This window comes from Canis aureus, chromosome 32 (assembly GCF_053574225.1).
Source record: "Canis aureus isolate CA01 chromosome 32, VMU_Caureus_v.1.0, whole genome shotgun sequence".
Taxonomy (NCBI): Eukaryota; Metazoa; Chordata; class Mammalia; order Carnivora; family Canidae; genus Canis; species Canis aureus.
Window position 1 is genome coordinate 22133716 of NC_135642.1, and position 19101 is coordinate 22152816.

Here is a 19101-nt window from a genome sequence, read left to right on the forward strand (position 1 = left end):
CGTCCTCACTTCCTCTCAAGGAAGGGGAGAGTAAGGCTACGCCCTAGGCGACCCGCGGCCGGCCCCGCGTCACAGGAACTTCAGCACCCAGAGCGCGGACAGCGCTCTCCTCCACCTGAGGACCTGACTCGGGAGCGCCCGCCCGCCCCGAGCCTTTGGGATCCCTGCACCCGGCAGCCGAGCCCAGAGCTCCAGCGGCCGCCGGGCGCCTGCCGCCCTCCCTCCCCTCACCCGCCCTCTTAGCTCTTCCTGTTTTTACTCCTCCTTTTCATTCATAACAAAAGCCACAGCTCCGGGAGCCCGGGAGCCCGGCGCCAGGCAGTTTCGGAAGCCAAGCGTGGAAGCATGGGGTTCCTTTGGACCGGCACTTGGATTCTGGTGTTGGTGCTCCAAAACAGCCCAACTCAAGCTTTCCCCAAGCCGGGAGGCAGTCCAGGTACGCGGGCACTTGTCTTTCCACCTCCTTTGATTTCGCCAAGAAAAGGTAAAGCGTGAACCGTGAACTGCCTTGCCTCGTTTTCTGATCAGGTCGTATCTGTGCATATTGATGGAGAAATCAGTTGGAATTTAGAGACAGAAAGATTTTTTTTCTTCCCCTCACACTTTTTGAATGATAGAGTAATAATGAGTTGTTTTGAAATATCTTATTTTGAAACTGGTCGGGGGGGGGGGTGGTTTCTCTGCCTTAAAAAAAAGTGACTTTTTTTCTTTTTTTAGTTGTCTTACAACCTTTCTCAGATATGTATTCGTAATATGTGCAGCATATGACAAAAGAGCCTTTAATGTGCCAGTAATGCCACTCCACTCCAGATTATGCTCTAGTTGGAAACAGCTGTTAAGCCAAGTGTTAGAACTATATGTTAGATTGATAACATTTCTGGTCAGAAAAATAAAAGTGTAATTCTATTAACTTAGCAAGTACACCAGGATAAGAAGCAAGGCAACGTTGATGATCATCATTATGTATAATCTTGATTATCTTTGTTAATACATGTTTTTGTTTCTCAGTCATCCGAAGACATTTCTCCTAATAATTTTTCTTTTTTGGAGATTTTATGTAGTAAGAGACGTATTGTGTCTTTCCACTGCACAATTAAATTTATATTTGTGTTTGATTATTCTAGACAAACCCCTACATAATAGAGAATTAAGTGCAGAAAGACCTTTGAATGAACAGGTAGGTCAAAAGTCAGACTGTAAATGCTATTTCATGCAGTTTCATTCAGTTATTATATTTAATGTTATTATGCTGTGGCTTTTTAGCCATTTTGAATTCACAAACTTCAGGAGCTTAGTAATAAATTGACAGAAATTAGAATGGAAAATATGGTTTGGGAAATTGTATGTCTTAACAGTTATTTACATAGAATAATGTATAATACATAGAACTGACTGTATAATATACATAGAATAATGTATAATACATAGAACTGACTGTATAATATAATAACTGACTGTTTAATACTCAGTATAATTACTGAGTAAGCTCAACATCACCTCCACTCTAAGACTGCTTGTCAGATTTATCTTTTACCAATATTACAGGAGAAGGGAATTAATATTTATAGACCATCTGCCCTTTATTTCATCTCATTTAATCCTTATGGCAATGCTTTGAAATAGAAAGTATTATCTACATTTTTCAAATAAGAAAACTAAATCCCACAGAGATTAAATCATTTAGCTGTCATATTTGTTAAGTGGTGGAGCAATGATTTAAAACCAGGTCTACCTCCGATTTACTTCCCAGATTGCTGAAGCAGAAGCAGACAAGATTAAAAAAACATACCCTCCAGGTAAAAAGAAATTATGTTGATGTAATTTAATAATGTAGGTTATGAAAATCTTAACTAAAATGGACGTGTTTGGCTCCGGGGCTTTTCTTACAGAAAATAAGCCAGGTGAAAGCAATTATTCCTTTGTTGATAACTTGAACCTGCTAAAGGCAATAACAGAAAAGGAAAAAATTGAGAAAGAAAGACAATCCATTAGAAGCTCCCCATATGATAATAAATTGAATGTGGAAGATGTTGATTCAACCAAGAATCGAAGACTGATTGATGATTATGATTCTACTAAGAGTGGACTGAATCATAAATTTCAAGGTAAATGAGGAAAAAGAACTTTTGCTTCCTATTTTTTCTCTTGGAGTCTCCCCATTGTGGTTTAAGAGAAAGTCCTATGTTTTAAAAATAGACTTTGTATATTCGTAGTCCCTTATTAGTCAGGACCAAAATTAGACAAAGCCCAAATTTTGGTGAGGCCTTAGCTCTACAAAAGTCCGAATTTTATTTACTCTTTTTAAGATTCCTTTACTGATGCTTTGAAATCAGTTTAAATCTGCTATCTATATTTTATGTTATTGAATTCATTTTAACATTCCAATTTATTTTAATTATTAGTACAAAGAAAATATCATAATTCTCAAATAACTAAATCAATAAAATACTCCTCGCAAAAGCTAAAATATCCATTACTTTCTTTTCAGTGTTCTTTTCGTAGTCCTTTCTCTCTTTTCGTAGTCCTTTCTCTCTAGGTCATTCTAACCTTTCCATGGTCTTAATTATGATCTATAGCCTAATGTCTTGTAACACTAGCCCAGACTTCTTCTCCAAGATTATATATATATATATATATAACCTATATATAAAATGGGTTTTTTTTCTCCATCCTTGATCACTATCATCCTTGTCCAAACTCTAATCATGTTTCACTTGAACTACAGCAAAATCTTCTAATGGATCTTCCAGCATCCACTTGGCCTTTCAACATCTCCGAGCTGTCAGAGTGATCTTTTCAACACACAAGTATGAACTTGTCACTCTTGCATAAAATCCATTAGTAGATTCTTATTTCTCTTGGGATAAAACCCAAAATCCTTAACGTGGCTTCTATAGTCCTGGAAGGACAGATTTCTATATTCATCCAGTACACATGATCTGATAGAAACCTGTCCTTTTCATTCCTGACACTTACTGTAATTTATAATTTTACAATCCTAAGTGTGACTACTTATGATTTATGTCTTTCTCCTTAATTAAACTGAAAACTTCACTAGTTGTATACCCAATGTCTCAATGCTTATGAAATCACTATGAATAGATGTATAAATGAGCAAATAAATTCATACACAGGGAATAAATGAACCACTATATCTGAGCATTGAGAAAGAGAGGAAGAGAGTGTATTTTCAGTGCTGAAGACCACTGCTTAAGAGTGACTACAGATTTTCTTTAATGTTCTTATTCTGCTGTATGGTCACAAGAGAATTATGCTAGTTTTCTCTGCCAGGGAACAACTACTAAATAAATATGATTTTCATTGGATATCATGGCCTGAGAAAAATTCAGAAGTGTGTTGTAAGTGAATGGGATAGAGGAGATGGCTTATATTTTGAAACATTACTGGAAATTTGTTTCTCTTGAATTCTACTTTTTAAACCGAAAATTTTGGGGGGCACCTGGGTGGCTCAGTGGTTGAGTGTCTGCCTTCAGCTCGCAGGCACAGGTGTGATCCCAGGGTCCTGGGATCGAGTCCCGCATCGGGCTCCCTGCAGGAAGCTTGCTTCTACTTCTACCTATGTCTCTGCCTCTCTGTGTGTCTCTCATGAATAAATAAATAAAATCTTTTTAAAAAGAACCCTAAAATATTTGGCCTAGAAATAAATAGATACTGGGTATAGCTACATACAAAACAGTTTCAACCACTTTGATTAAACCAATTGTTTGATATAATAAAATTTTAAAAAATAGTGTAATGCTTGTTTTACTACATTTTTTTGCTCAAACTGGTTGTATGTCCAGGCAGCGGCATAGCTCTGTTTGTGATCTGGCCACTAACTTGAGTAACTTATTTTTTTTTAATTGTTCAACATTTTATTACCATCCCAAATGGGTTCAGAACTATCAATTACTAGACCTGATAGCTCTAGGTTTACTTTAGAAGTCATTTCAAGTCCTCTTGAGACTACAGAGAAGACTCTTGGGGAGAATAGTCTATGAGTGGATTACTGGCCTCTTCTTATACCTTGGAAGTCCTGGAACCAGGTAGGTTTGGGGTCACCAAGTTAATTGGAACGTCAAAGGCATGCAGACTTATATCCCAGAAGACAGTGTGAGGGTGCCAAACTTCTGCAGGGTACTTTTACACCTTTAGGAAACCTCCAGATGGGCTTTTTCTGTGTTTTCTACAGTATATGTGATTCAGGATTTTTCCAAGTTTCTTTTATGAAGTAGTGCTTTGGGGCGCCTATGTACATTTACCAAATGAATATTCATTGAGCTATGTTTACTATGTTTCAAACTATGAACTAGACAATAAGCTCTGTGTAGTTAGGCATCATGCCTAAACTATAAGTCTATTTCCAGTTCTGGCCCATATTAAGACTTCAGTAAATATTGATTGGACAGGGGATCCCTGGGTGGCTCAGCGGTTTAGCGCCTGCCTTTGGCCCAGGGCACGATCCTGGAGTCCCTGGATCGAGTCCCATGTCGGGCTTCCGGCATGGAGCCTGCTTCTCCCTCTGCCTGTGTCTCTGCCCCCCTTTCCCTCTCTCTCTATCATAAATAAATAAATACATCTTTAAAAATAAAAATAAAAAATTGATTGGACAAATGAATGTCAGGAGCCATAAATAGATGCCAAGTATTCAATGACTTGGAAAATGGTCCTTCTACACCCACCTAGAATGTTGTAGCTGCTTTAAAAAAGATATGGATGTTGAACTCATGTTTGGTTTCCCTCCGAGGGTATATATAAGAGGGTAAAATATACCTTCGTGAGCAGTAGAAAAGTCACTCTGAATGATTCTGTCCATTTTAGAAAAGCCAAGGAAAATTAGTGGAAGGTAAAGAGCAATGCCCAAGTGGTCAACTATTAACTTCATCCAGCAAAGGTCTGCTAAGGGAGTCCTAAGCTCCTGGCTCAAGAGAACACAGCGGTGCAGCAGAGCAAAGAGGCTGTTTTTTTCTGAGTGTTGGTTATGTTCTCCCTGTTATGAAGTAAATGAACTGAAAAAACAGTCATCTCAGTTATTTTCCAGCTCCGGCAGGCAACCAGTACTCTTCTTTTTTTTCAGATCCTGAGGGATTAAGTGGGAAGGGAAATAAATTTTTCCACCTCTGCATAGATCTTGGTAGTTTCTGCTCCACATATTCCCCAGAGTCTGCCTTGCAATCAGCAAAAGGAAAAAATCAGACCTAAATAACAGTGAGTCTCTGCTCCTGAAAAAAATGGATGAAGAACCCAATTTTCAGTCAGTCAGGAGATGAACTGATTTTATGGTTTTTTTCTTAGGATCTTTTCTGTTTATTAGTCACCCTGGTACATAAGCATCAAAGGGCTCATAGCTAATGGGTTTGTCGACAGTTCAGCAATAATATACTGCCAGGAATTTTCCAGTCTTCCATGTATAATCACCCTTTTCAGTTTCCTAAGCTTTTCAAACAACAAGAAAATGTTCTGCCTAAGGCAGCATATATCTTCAGCTATATAGGTTCTGGAAGAAAGGTTGTTAGGGAAATTTCTCATTTGAATCCCAAAAGACATGGAAGAAAAGGACAGAATCAGAATAGAAATACTAGGCTCCTCTTTCTTTGAGGAAATATGATCAGAATTATTCAGGCAGAATTTGACCAGAGATTCAATTTCCATTTTCTCTAGAAGATAACTGCATTTGGTACAAATCCACTATATATGATAATTTTTAGCTTTCATATAATACTACACATTAGCTTTCATATAGTACCTTGCAATTTAAAAGGTGCATTTAGATCTTATTCCATCTGATACTCATAATAATCACATGAAACAAATAATATTATTATTTCCCTTTACAGTGGTCCAAGGATATATAGATAACAAGTGGTATCGTAGGCTAAAATTCTGATCTTTCCCATCTGTCTAGAGGTGACAGGAAGAGTTAAATGCTTTCTAAACTTGCACATATTAATATATTGCTTGGTGTGGTATATGTTAGAAAAGACCAGTTAATTCCTGAGAGTTGTCTTGGACCTGGTGCAATGCTTCCTTGCCACCAACTCTTCTGTGTCCTCCCTTTCTCTCAGGATGAGCTCTTGCTTTACTTTGAATTAGTGCTGCCAAGTGTATTCCCAGGAAAGCCAAGGATACATATTTGCAAGCATCTCTGCAGAGATTTACATAATTTACATATTGCTTTGTACAAATCTGTTGTCTCATTTTATTTTTTTTTAAGATTTTATTTATTTATTCATGAGAGACGGAGAGAGACAGAGACACAGGCAGAGGGAGAAGCAGGCTCCCCGCAGGAAGCATGATGCCAAACTCGATCCTGGGACTGGGGATCATGCCCTGAGCCAAAGGCAGACGCTCAACCACTGAGCCACCCAGGCGTCCCTATTGTCTCATTTTGAAAATTTAAATTTCAGACACATACACTAAGTTCCCTATTCTCTAGAGAAAGGGGCTTATCAAATTAAACTGTCTTCCATAAAGGAGTTCTGACACACATTCGGTTAGAAGTAAATATTTATTCCAGATAAGTCATAAAATCTTCGATACATCCTCTCTGATTCTGAGTGTGAGGCAGATTCCCCGTCCCCAGCCCAGGAATTTGTCAGAAGAAATACATGCGTAGATATTACTAGTCCACTCCATGTATGGAAATGGAATATCAAATTATATGGAAAGGTGTTTTGGCCAATACGGCATACTGCATAAATATGGCACACTGTAAAATCTTAATATACAATCTTGTTTTTATTATTAATGAAAATAAAAAAATGGAGAGGCCTTTTGTGTTGTCTTAAGATCTTCCTTTTTCTTAAAAATCACATAAGAAGCTTTCAGAATTTCCATTATCATCCTAGCTTCTTCCCTTTAAGTAAAATTTTACTTCAAACCAGGGTTTTTGTGGACCAAGTAACACCATAAATACATTCCAAATAAATCTAAGTGTACAAATTAAAAATATAATATCCATGAAATAGGCCCATGATAACTACAATGTGAGGCTGTGATTACTTTGTCTAGATGATCCAGATGGCCTTCATCAACTAGATGGAACTCCTTTAACTGCTGAAGACATCGTCCAGAAAATTGCTACCAGGATTTATGAGGAAAATGACAGAGGAGTATTTGACAAGATTGTTTCTAAACTGCTGAATCTTGGTCTAGTAAGTCATGCATGAGAATAAACCCATTTCTTAGTACAGTTTGGAATGGGCTAAGAAGCCAAGCCATGTGATCCAAATAGCCAAATATTTATAATACATCTACTTTATATTAAACATAGGTTTTGAGAACAAGTAAGACAACATTCTTCTAGGAACTTATAATCTACCAGAGGAACTACACATATGCACACATGCCCACAATGCAAGCTGCATCAGAACCATAAAAGTAGTTCAGCATGCCAGAGGATGGACTATATCCAGTTGGGGAATAAGTAAGAGCTTCAGAGAAGCAGGTGTTTGAAGTCAGCTTAAAAGGATGGTTAAGATTTAATGAACAGCAGTACATGTTTTGTGATACATGATGATAACAGATACATGAATTGTGAGAAAAGAATAACAGGAGCAAAGACCCGCAACTTTTGGGAAACTGTAAGCAATTTAAGTCCCTCAGCCTGGCTCCCAGCCTTTATACAGCCCTATCAGGCTTTAGTAGGGTACTAAATTTGCCTGTTTCAGTGGTTACCTAGGCATGACCTGCATCTGAGGGTTGAGAAATAACCCTCAAGATGTTTCTCAAAATAAATATTCCATGGATTCCAAAAGACAGGCCTGATCACTTGCATGACCAAAGGCACTTTTTCCCAGGAGTGCTGGGGTAGTCACTAGAATGGCCAGCAACTAATACAGGTGTAAACAAGGGTTATCTAGAAAGAAGGACCAAAAGATTCTCTCATCTTCTAAAAATCTATTCAACTACAGAGTTTAATCTAGACTTTTTAATCACAAGTTTGAGAATAACAGTTATATATATTTTCACTCTTTGTAACAGATCACAGAAAGCCAGGCACACATACTAGAAGATGAAGTAGCAGAAGTTTTACAGAAATTGATCTCAAAGGAAGCCAACACTTACGAGGAGGAACCCAATAAACCGACAAGTGTGACTGAGAGTCAGGCTGGAAAAATACCAGAGAAAGTGGTATGTATATATGAAATCATCTGCATGTTATAGATGTGTGTATGTGTCTGCTTGTATTTGTATATAATTAATACAATCTGTATATAATTAATATCTTCCTTGATACCAAAGAAGATTTGGTATGTGATTCGTTTGACCCAATTAAAATATATACTCACAAAATACTGTTAAGTTAAAAGATATAAATCAACTCTATGTTGAAAATGAAGATACACGTTATATTATATTATACAGTAAAGGCTACGTCTTATACTGCTCAGTAATTTAACCCATAATGTTATGTGGAAATGTTATAACCATTCCACATAACAGCTGCTTGTATAATGTCAGAGAATTGGAACCAAATATTTCGCAGCTCTTTCAGTATACAACTTCTGTTCACAGAGTGTCATCATCTGCCTCCAGAACCCAAAAAAAGAAACTTGGGTTGATTTGATCCTCTGCCACACCATCCTGTATATCCCCAGAGCTAGTTGCCTGATACTGCCTGTTATATTCTGAGCTCTTCCACTTGCTCTATCCTCTTCTCATTGGTTTGGAGATCTGGAACCATCCTTTACTTCGACTAAGCATTCATCCTTCCTTCCTGTTCCTGGACTCTGTGCCTCTTCATCTTTTCTTGGCATCTGCCAAGCTACTAAAGTCTTTCTCCTGTCTTTGAATCCCTGTAAAACTCTAGTTGGAGCTGACCACAGAAGGATATAAGAAAATATTAAACTCTTCATCTCTCCTATTTTCTCCACCAGAGGACCCAGATTCCATGGCTCTTCATCCCCTCCAACATCGTATCCCAAATACAAGGAAAAAGAATGTATAGGCCTATGATTATGTTTTAGAGGAAGCTAGAAAACAGAAATTGGGTCTGAATTTTTCTTTTACTAGGTAACATAAAGTTCTTTGGTCTCCCTATTTCTAATCACCAGCTTTCATTTTTTAAACAGCTTTTAAAAATCCACCCAAAACAATCTTGATCTATCAAAGAACTCATGACATTCACTCAAGCTTACCATCTGAACTGAAAGTGACATAGCTATTGTATTGTCCTGATCTTTCACTCCCATTTGTACTCCTTATTCACCCATCTCTAAAACATTCATATGCTTGACCTGTTCACTCATGTCATCTAAATGCATTAAAGCAAAGGAAATATTCATTCAATACATATTTATTGAGGTACCAGTTATGAACCAAGCACTGGGGATACAATACTCATTTAAAGAGATAGAATCCCTACTCTCATGTATCTTACGGTCTAATGGAAGAAGTAGATGGTCTTCAAATAGTCACCTATTTTAACTACAACTGCCTTAAGTTTTCTGAGGAAAGAAACCTGATTCTATGAGACCTTGTAAAAAAGAAACTTTTTCTGGACTTAAGCTCAGGGAAGGCTTCCCTGAAGAAGTGACTTGAGCCCAAACTGAAGGCTAAATAGGAGTTCACTTTGAGTGTGAGAGGCAGTATGTAAAGAAAAATGTGTGGAGTATCCAAGTAGCTGCAATAAGGGCAGGTTGGCTGGCATACAGAAAGAGCAATGAGAGATGAGCTTGAGGAGGTGGACCCAGGGCAGACCAGGCAAGGCCTTGGATTCTGATCTTCATTGTAGGACTAATAGGAAAATACTGGAGGATTTTAAGCAAAGGAGTTATGTGATCACATTTTAAAAAAGATAACTCTGGCTATAACACAGAAAATGCAGTGTTGGGAATCAATTAGAAGTAGTTGATGTGCCAGTTAGAAGGCAAGAGATGAAGGTACCTGGACTAGAGCCAGGTAATGGAGAAAGAGAGAAATTATAAATTTGGGATAAATTTTGAAAGTAGGACAAACAAGGCTACTGATGGATTAGATGAAGGAAATGAAGAGGAAGAGACAAGAAAGGCTTTTAAATTTCTGTCTAGTCCACTGAAGGGACAATGGATCATTACCTAACACTAGAAATGGAGCAGGTCTGGCAGAAAGAGTCCTGTGTACCCTTCCAGATAGCCCTTAAAATTTTACTGCAAAGTCCCCAAGGTATGACTGCTCTGCTGGTGTTAGATATTTTGACAGGCTTTCCTGTATCCTGTCATAGAGTCTGTGACTTCAAAGCTTGCCTTGGTAAAAGGCACTCTTATGAGGAGACACTCATGAGAACTGACAGAGGGGAACTTGGCCAAGTAGGAACCTAGAAATTCCCTGTCTATTCTCCAGGAGTAGGAGCCAGGGTCCTCAGGTGAAACATATGTCTCTTAGCCCCAATGACCTTTCCATGTGGCTAGATGCCCACATGCCTGGAAATGGGTTTGATCCTCCAGGAGCTTGCAAAGGAGGACATGTTCTTGTACTTCACATTCAAGGGCACCACAGAGGAAAGAACTGAGCTGGAGTGTGATTCGTTCTAACAAAATTTTATTTTTTATTGATTTTTTCCCCCAATGGAGACTCCAATGGCAGCAATTCAAGATGGTTTTACTAATGGACAAAATGATGAAACAGTCTCTAATACCTTAACCTTGACAAATGGCTTGGAAAGGAGAACTAAAATCTACAATGAAGATAACTTTGAGGAACTCCAATATTTCCCAAACTTCTATGCACTACTGAAAAGTATTGATTCAGGTAAACACTGTGACCATGTGGAATAGAAACATCAATTCCAGGAAATGTGTGGGTGGGTTCTTTTTCTTCCTGTTTTCAGTTTCTAAATACAATTTTGGATGACATATATTGTCAGTGGCCTCGGGGAAAAGAGTTCATGTCCAATTTTTTCAAAGAAGTATACTAGTCATGAAAGTATTTAGGATAGGATAATCAGAAAAGGTGGAATTTTTGGATAATTTTCTTGCTACCAGAGGCTTCATTTATTTGTTCAACAAATAGTTACCAGGTATGCATGGCGTTTGTGATGTTGAAGTGAGTGCTGTGCAGATAAGGAGAGAAATCCGTGTCCCTGCCTGACCTGCTCAGCCTCAAATCTTTTTTTTTTTCAAGCCTCAAATCTTATTGTAAATCTTTTTTTTTTTTTTAAGGCTGTGTTCATTTTCCTCTTAGTGGGAGCAGTGTGTATAACATAATTTATCCTTTTTAAAAATAATTCAGATTTTTACTTTTTAGACATTTTCAGCTTCAGTCTTGAGATGAGTTAAAATAAACTAAACATTAGACCACAGCAGGTCAGGAGCTCAGACACACTTGGGAAATGGTTTGTTTTTTAAAAATAAAGCCCTTAATGTGCTTTTTCTCTTAAATATACACCAAAATAAGTTAGCTGAAAATGTCGATTCATGTTTAATTTTGATAAATCTTCAAGGAAGTTAATAATGGGCAAATTTTCTGTTGTTACTATTGTCCAGATAGATACTCTTCTTTATGGCTTTTCTTCTCCCTGTTTAAAGACTCAGCCCCAGATTGAACATTTGTGATAAATATGTCCCCAAGAAGTGACCGTAAAGTGAGCTTTCATTTCTGGAGAACATCCATTGTCCTTTAATTCCAGATATTGGCCAGATGGCACCAGCCCCTCTGCTGGTGTCTGCAGGGCTTATACATCTTGAGGGTCCATTCTCAGCCATCTTGCCCCATTGGATGGCAAATGTCCAGCTCAGAACCTTTCTCATCTTGGTGAGTCACTTCTTGTCAGTGAAGAGCATCAGCATGACACCAAATACTATACAGATGTGACCTTGAACAAATACTGTGATGGCAGAAGTTATTTTCCAGCGCTTTTCTAGGATCTCTTCCCCATCTCCTCTCTCACCTTTCTTCTCTCCCAACTTTGGGACTTTCATGATATTTTAAAGATTCCACTGTATGGAATGCTTTTTATTTGTTTTTATCTTGCAGTTTCCTTGACCCCATTCTTTATTTCCTTTATTTTTATAGAATTTTAATTTAAATACTTACACTAAAGTCTTTAACAAAACCCATCTTTCTCACCCAAGGTCTGAACTAACATAAAACAGGTAGAAAACCAAAATATTTCTGATACTAATGAAGTCTGGGTTATAAGGATTGTTAAGATGCAGCTTAGTGTGAGATCCAACAATGGGCTTGTTCACTCCCAATCTTCAGTCTAGTTTTTGAAACAGCCAATACCAAGGATAGTTTGATTCTACAGAGCAGGCATTTATCTCAGGACACTGCCTTTCACTGTTCCTGGGGAGCAAAAAGAAATATTCCAAATCCCTATAAGTCAAGAGATGTAGACTAATGGTCATTGTCTACTAACCTCATCTGTGGGAAGGATGAAAAGATTATCGGTGGTGAGAGGGGGCAGTGGGGGGATGTGGAGGCTAGGAGTTTTTAAGAGAAATCCTTCATGGCAGCTAAAAGAATAGGGAAAATAGGCTGCTGTCTAGTACCTTTCTTCAAAAATGGAAATAGATTTTTTAAACATTTTAGAACATCTATATATATTCTATATATATGTGGGTTCTATATATATGTGTCTCTGGATGGTGTGTGTGTGTGTGTGTGTGTGTGTGTGTGTGTGTGTATGGAATGACTATGGAATAATCAGCCATCCTCTTCCATCAAGATACAGAACAGTATGTCAAATCCTAAGAGTTCCTAAGAAACTGTTAATAGTGGTTACCTACAGGGACTAGGTGTGTGTGTGGGGGGGGAGGGGGGGATGTTATTTCCATTATTATTTACTTCTTTACTGTCGGAATATTTTTGCTATATGCATATATTCTTTCAAATAAAATAAAGTTTAGAAAGCAATATTTACTGTTTAAAAATCAACCTTAAGTTTTAAAAAATAAAAATACATGTATGTTTTTATTTTCAAATATTAAGTTTGATTAATGGGGTCATTCTTGCCCTCAAAAACATAAAGCCTGAGTAAAGAAAAACCTGTTGGGTCATGAATCTTCTTTCTTTTTGAGTTCATATTACCTCAGGTTTTCTACCCTATTAATAAAGTATTTTAGATTAAAGTAAATCTTTTTGGAGAAGTTATAATTGCCCATTTCTGGAAAAGTTCAGTACACCTGTACATTATCCTGTATTCCCAATCAAATCTTAGACTTTTTATAAATTAAATATATGTGGTTTCAGCTATAAATGTAAGGAGAAATATTACAATAAATGCCATACTTCATAAACTGACACTGAAAGAGGAAGCTATACTCCACTAGTTTTTTGTTTTTTTGTTTTTAATTATTTTATCTTAATCTTTAAAAAAGCAGGGAACCGGCTGAGTAGCTCAGTGGTTGAGCATCTGCCTTTGGCTCAGGTCGTGATCTCAGGGTCCTGGGATCAAGTCCCACATCAGGATCCCCACATGGAGCCTGCTGCTCCTTCTGCCTATGTCTCTGCCTCTCTCTCTCTCTGCCTCTCATGAATAAATAAAATATATTTTTAAGTATTTTGTCCTTTTATATAGAAAAAGAAGCAAAAGAGAAAGAAACACTGATTACTATCATGAAAACATTGATTGACTTTGTGAAGATGATGGTAAAATATGGTACAATATCTCCAGAAGAAGGCGTTTCCTACCTTGGTGAGAGTCCTACTTGTTTTGTTTTACTGTAAGAATTTTCATTGTCCAAAGTGAATTAGAGATTTGGCAATAATTCCCTCACAAATGTGATCATTTATGCCAAAATAGCCCGAATCATCTGAGTAACCAGAATTGACCAACTTGATAATGCATACAGATAAAATTAACCAGAAGTTTTCAACTCTTTATAGATATAGCTTGAGTACAAACATGCCACATTTATTACACTTTGCCTTATTAACATTTTCTAGATATCTTCATGGAAATAGCTTTATTAAAATTTGATTCTTTTTCTCAATTGTGTTTGAATGGCGAAGACTAAAATAGTTGATTTTAACTAGTGAGGTCTGTGTGTGGTGGGAAGGAAAGAGCAGTGGACTGAGCAGCAGAAGTGATGCCTCCTGGTCCAGCTCTGCGGAGACCAGCTCTGTCCCATGGGGGAGGGCACTCACCTTTCTTGACCTCAATTTCTGCATCTGTAAGATAAAGGACTTTGTGATCTATGATGGGGCTGGTTAACTACTTACTGCCCATGGACCAAATCTGGCCCATTACCTATTTTTGTATAACCAAGCTAAGAATTGCTTTTACATTTTTAAGTGTTTGAAAAAAAACAAAGAAGAATAGTATTCTATGACACAAGAAAGCTATATAAAATTCACATTTCAGGGTCTGTAACTAAAATTTTATTGGCATATAGCCACACTCATTTGTTCAATGTTGTCTATGACTGCTCTGTGCTACAATGCAGAGTTGAGTAGTTGCAACTGAGACCATACGACTCACAAAGCCAAAAAATATTTACTATCTGGCCTTTTACCAAAAAAGTTTGCTGACCTTTGATTCCTTGGATTTTGTAGATAAGCTTGGACATTCTCTGTGCATACAGGTTGTTTAAAAAAAAAAAAAAAAAAGCCTTAGGTTTTCCTGCTTGGTTTAATCAACAAATACCATTTCTCCCTGATGTCCTTTGGGCAAGATGACCTCACGGCCCCTTACTCTGATCTCTGATAGAGGAGGGAGAATTAGAAGAGAAAATCTCATAGGACAGAATAATCCAGAAGACTCTCTATGAACTCCGTTTTTTTCCACATGAGAATTGTTTAACTGTTTTGTTTCTGATTACAAAAGAGCATATTTTTAAAAAATCAGTCAATGCAAAATGATGTTTAAAAAAAGTAAAAAAAAAATCACTCATAATACTGGTACCCAGGTAATGTTCTGGTGTACATCCTTCTAGATATTTGTGTGTTTGTGCACGCACACACACACATATGTATATACCTTTGTTGTTTCTTTCCTTGTTTTATCTTGCTTAACAAAAAATGACCTCACATCATATGTAATGTTTTGTGCCCGGCTTTGCTCAACAGTAGATCAAAGCAATTGTTTCAGATCAGTCATTGTTTCATACCAATACCCTATGACTCCAAAATTCCACACTGAAGTAATTCATCCAATGGAAATAGATTAGAAATGCCACCAGGGCTTAGGTGTGAGGTAGGTATTTCCACTACTGTTTATAACTGTGCTATGCAGCATGGTAGTGGAAAAGGCATTCATTGCCTCATGTAACTGAGGAGTCTAGGGGTGGAGAGTTGTGTGTGTGTGGAGGGGGTAGTCTGACATTGGGTTTGTAAAGTCCACCAGTAGTGTGAAGAATCTGTCCCTCCCCATCTCCCGGCACTGATTTTCCATGTGTTGATTCATTCCAGACAAGCTGTTCTGTTATGGGAAAAAGATGGCTGGCAATCTCCATCCTCACAGTACAGCAATCCTGGCAAGAAAAGATCCTCTTTCCCCCAGTGGTCCCAGCATTGAATCTCATTGTTCTGGCTTGTGTCAGGAGCTCGCCTTTGAACCAACCACTCAGCCCAGCGTGGTGGAGCCCCTGAGGAGCCAGGCTTGGGTTATTAGGCCCCTCCTGAGTCAAATGTGCTGAGAATGGAAATGATCTGGGTTCTTCAAAGGAAAATCGAGGTGTAGTTACCAGAAGGTGTTGAGGAAGTCCAAACCACAGGTTCCCATTAAAAGTTCAACCCCGGATGTGTTCTAGCAGCGGCCACAGAGATGTAGAAGGAACTTCCGCAATTAACTGAGTAGGAGGCTGAATTAAGGATCCCAAATAGTGCATTCCTAGAAATAATATCCATGTCAAAGTATCTTAATTGCAGTGTTAATGCTTTGTGATATTTCTGATGAGGTTTAAACAGTTTTAGTAGAAGTTTGGTATCATCTTTCAGGAAATAAAATTATATTTCATATTTCTTCCCCTCCTCCCTCCAGAAAACTTGGATGAAACTATTGCTCTTCAGACTAAGAACAAGCTAGAAAAAAATGTTACTGACAATAAAAGCAAACTTTTCCCAGGTATGATTTATTTAACTATTTTTTTCTACCTTTGAGCATAATTGATCTTTGTGTGGTAAATAAGTTCAACAAACATTGATCAACAATTCTAGATTTCAAAAGTTTTAAAATCTGAAATCCAACCAGAGGACCAAGTAGCTATAACCTTGGCTATTTTGCGTTAGACTCAGCATAGAAATCTGATCCCAAGGAGCATTGAAGAGAAATGCAGGTCTTCCTGAAGATTCTTAGGAGGTCGCTGATAGGGAAGGGAGGAGACTGTATCACACAACTGAGTCATTCTTCCTGCAAATCTCCTTTAGGCATTTTTTTTTCCTCTTCTAAGATCACCATTTCTCCAGTGCACTATCCCTGATCATGCATCCACTCTGTGCTGCCCCTCTCCTGGCTCTCCCCTTCCAAGTCTTCTCTCTCCTCTGAGACAGTCTGTGCCCCTGGGTAATGTGATTTACCCCCTTCTCTTGGTTTCTTCACTTGTGCATCTCTGCCCATCACCCTACGGAACCAAGCTGTGCAAAGGAGCTTGCTTTGAGTGGGGAGGGAGGAACAAAAAGACAAAAATCACACGTTCATATGCTTAATCTTGTGTTCCTATCACAAAGGTTATGTACATATATTTTATGGAACATTATGCAGCACCTTAAAATGATGTTTCCAAGTAGTTTTTAATAACCTGGAAACATCTTTCTGTAATGATGTTAATGGCAAAAGCAAGGAACAAAATTGTACTGCAACTATGAAAAAAAATTGCACATCAAAAAATAGAGAGACCACAGCACTAGGAATGGATGTTTGCATAAAGAGGAAACAACTGACTTCTTTCTTCTTTCCTCTTTTTTCTATAGTAATAACCCTTTTATTGAAAAAGCGAAGCTATTTGTTAGGCTGCTTGACGTTTCCTATTTTACTTAAACAGGGATACATTATAGTTGCTTTCAAGCAGTTAGCTACTTTAAGGTTTATGATGTTTTTAATTCAACATAAGATTGTTAGGAGAAATGCAGTTTTTTTCAATTCTTGTTTTCTCACCTTTTTTTTTGAAGTATAATTGATATGGAAATTAGTTATATTTAAGTACACAAGTGAACAAAGATAATCCCATCTTGACAGCAAGGGTCCAGTTCTCTTCTTTGCAGTAGGGCGACCATGGATAAGGGAGTATGAAGAAAGAGGCAGAAGGAAAGAAGTCTTGCCATAGCCCCAAATTCTTAGATGCTACTCCGAATTATAGAGTGTTCTTCAAAAAGACAACATCATGGAGAAATTGAACAACTACAGAGTTCTCTTACTTTGTAATGGAGATTCAACCTTACTTTGGGACCTGAGATATCCTACTTGACTGCCTACACTGATTATAGTAAAGAAAATAGTCTGTGCTCCAACAACATGGTAGCAGAAGGGAAAGAACACTAAACCACAATCTGGCAAGTTAAGGCTATGGCCCAGCTCTTTTGCCGACTCCGTTCACATCTCTCCCCATTGTGGCCTCAGTTTCTTCCTCTGCAAAATTGGAGGAAGTTGCCTAGATAATCACTAGATCCCTTTCAGCCTGAAAAGTTATCTGACCTTAAACTGTACCTTTTCAATAAAGCTTATTTCTACATTATGAATTAATTAATAGGAAATAGGGTTATAACCACAGGGTGCACAATCTGATTACAGCACCGTCAGAAAAGAGTCATGAAGAAACAGATAGTACCAAAGAAGAAGCAGCTAAGATGGAAAAGGAATATGGAACCTTGAAAGATTCCACAAAAGATGATAACCCAAGAGGAAAGACAGATGAGCCAAAAGGTATGGAATCAACAGCTCTAAGGTGGCAATGAAATTGGCACCACACATAAGTTGATCAAAAATGCAAGCCCCACCAAATCTGAGAAATTGGCACCATCTGTATAGAAAAGATTCAGCACATGATATCTTTATTTGAATAACAATCTTCTTTAACAGTCTTGAGTCTCCTGGAATGGCAAATTGGTTTCATCTTCTGATGGTCTTTACTGTCCAGTGGATTTTTATGCTTGGAGAAGAATACTTATGACCATTCGTACATTGTTTAATGTCTAATTTATAATTTATTAAGCAGTATTTCTTTAAACATAATTAACATTCCCCAAATAGCCATATACTACTTATTGAACAAAGTCACCAAAATTTGTGGATTTAACAGAGCAAATTTCCTCGATCATTTATTTATAGTGATTGAAATGAGACAAGCGCTCTTAAGGACCTGATTAAGAATCACAAATCAAATAAATCACATTTCCTTAAATAACCTGAATATCTTAAGCACAAAAGCACTAGCCCAATAATTACAAAACTTATGTTTTTATCCTTTTACACATGCCTGTGGTCCAATTTCTACTCTGCCTTAGAAGTCTATGTGGTATAAAATTTACTTCTTCCTAGGATTTTAGAGATTTTATTACAGCCTTAAAGAAAAAGACCCTATTGGGAGAGGTGTTAGGGGATGTGGGGAGAAAGAAAGAAAGAAGACCCTCTGAGGATGCAAGTTCTAAATCACTAACCCTTCGGTTTCAGGTCAGGATGTGGAATCTGGTTGCACAGTCCAATGGTTCAAAACCCTTTTATTATGAAGTCTGCTCGTTACATCCTGGAAGGTGTATCTACCCCTCAGATAGATACTCTTCTGCTGAAACTCAATGTCTTTACCAGAAGTTGTGAACAGATGGCTTAAACTTAACTAATTTTTCTGACGTTATGATATACTGACCTCTGTGGTATAATTGGAACATTACTTATATCTTATCAGTGTCTCATTAGTAGGGTCATCTAGAGATTTTATTCCATAGAAACTGGAGGAGTGGGTCCCCAGTTTTGGCTCTCTCAAGGCCAGGGGAAGTGTGACATCCAGCTAATCTATCATCTGAAGATGTGCCATTGGGCTCTCTTTTCATTATTTATTATGTGCAATCATGAGTGTTAATGAACTGAGGGGCTCCGTATTCCTTTCTGGATGACATAAGACCACAAAAGCTGCTCATGTTCATGGTATTGCTCTTCATTTTGAAGGGGCTACTTGGCCTACTTACAGGTTCCTAGTCTCACCTGCTCATACAGATAGAAACAAGTGCATATTCATATTCATACTT

General features: G+C 37.8%; 1 protein-coding gene across 4 annotated transcripts in view; it reads left to right on the top strand.

Annotated features, from left to right (window-relative positions):
- The window catches only part of SCG3 (secretogranin III), a 32820-nt gene continuing 13719 nt past the window's right edge, over positions 1–19101 (top strand). Inside the window, exons 1-10 of one of the 4 annotated variants that reach the window (XM_077881093.1) lie at positions 1–484; positions 1125–1177; positions 1751–1796; positions 1890–2105; positions 7012–7154; positions 7984–8133; positions 10554–10731; positions 13502–13618; positions 15905–15988; positions 17651–17782. In XM_077881093.1, the coding sequence (XP_077737219.1) occupies positions 346–484; positions 1125–1177; positions 1751–1796; positions 1890–2105; positions 7012–7154; positions 7984–8133; positions 10554–10731; positions 13502–13618; positions 15905–15988; positions 17651–17782 (1258 nt within the window). In that variant the 5' untranslated portion in view covers positions 1–345. The remainder of the gene's footprint in view (positions 485–1124; positions 1178–1750; positions 1797–1889; positions 2106–7011; positions 7155–7983; positions 8134–10553; positions 10732–13501; positions 13619–15904; positions 15989–17650; positions 17783–19101) is intronic. The other 3 variants (XM_077881091.1, XM_077881090.1, XM_077881092.1) reach the window with 3 other exon arrangements.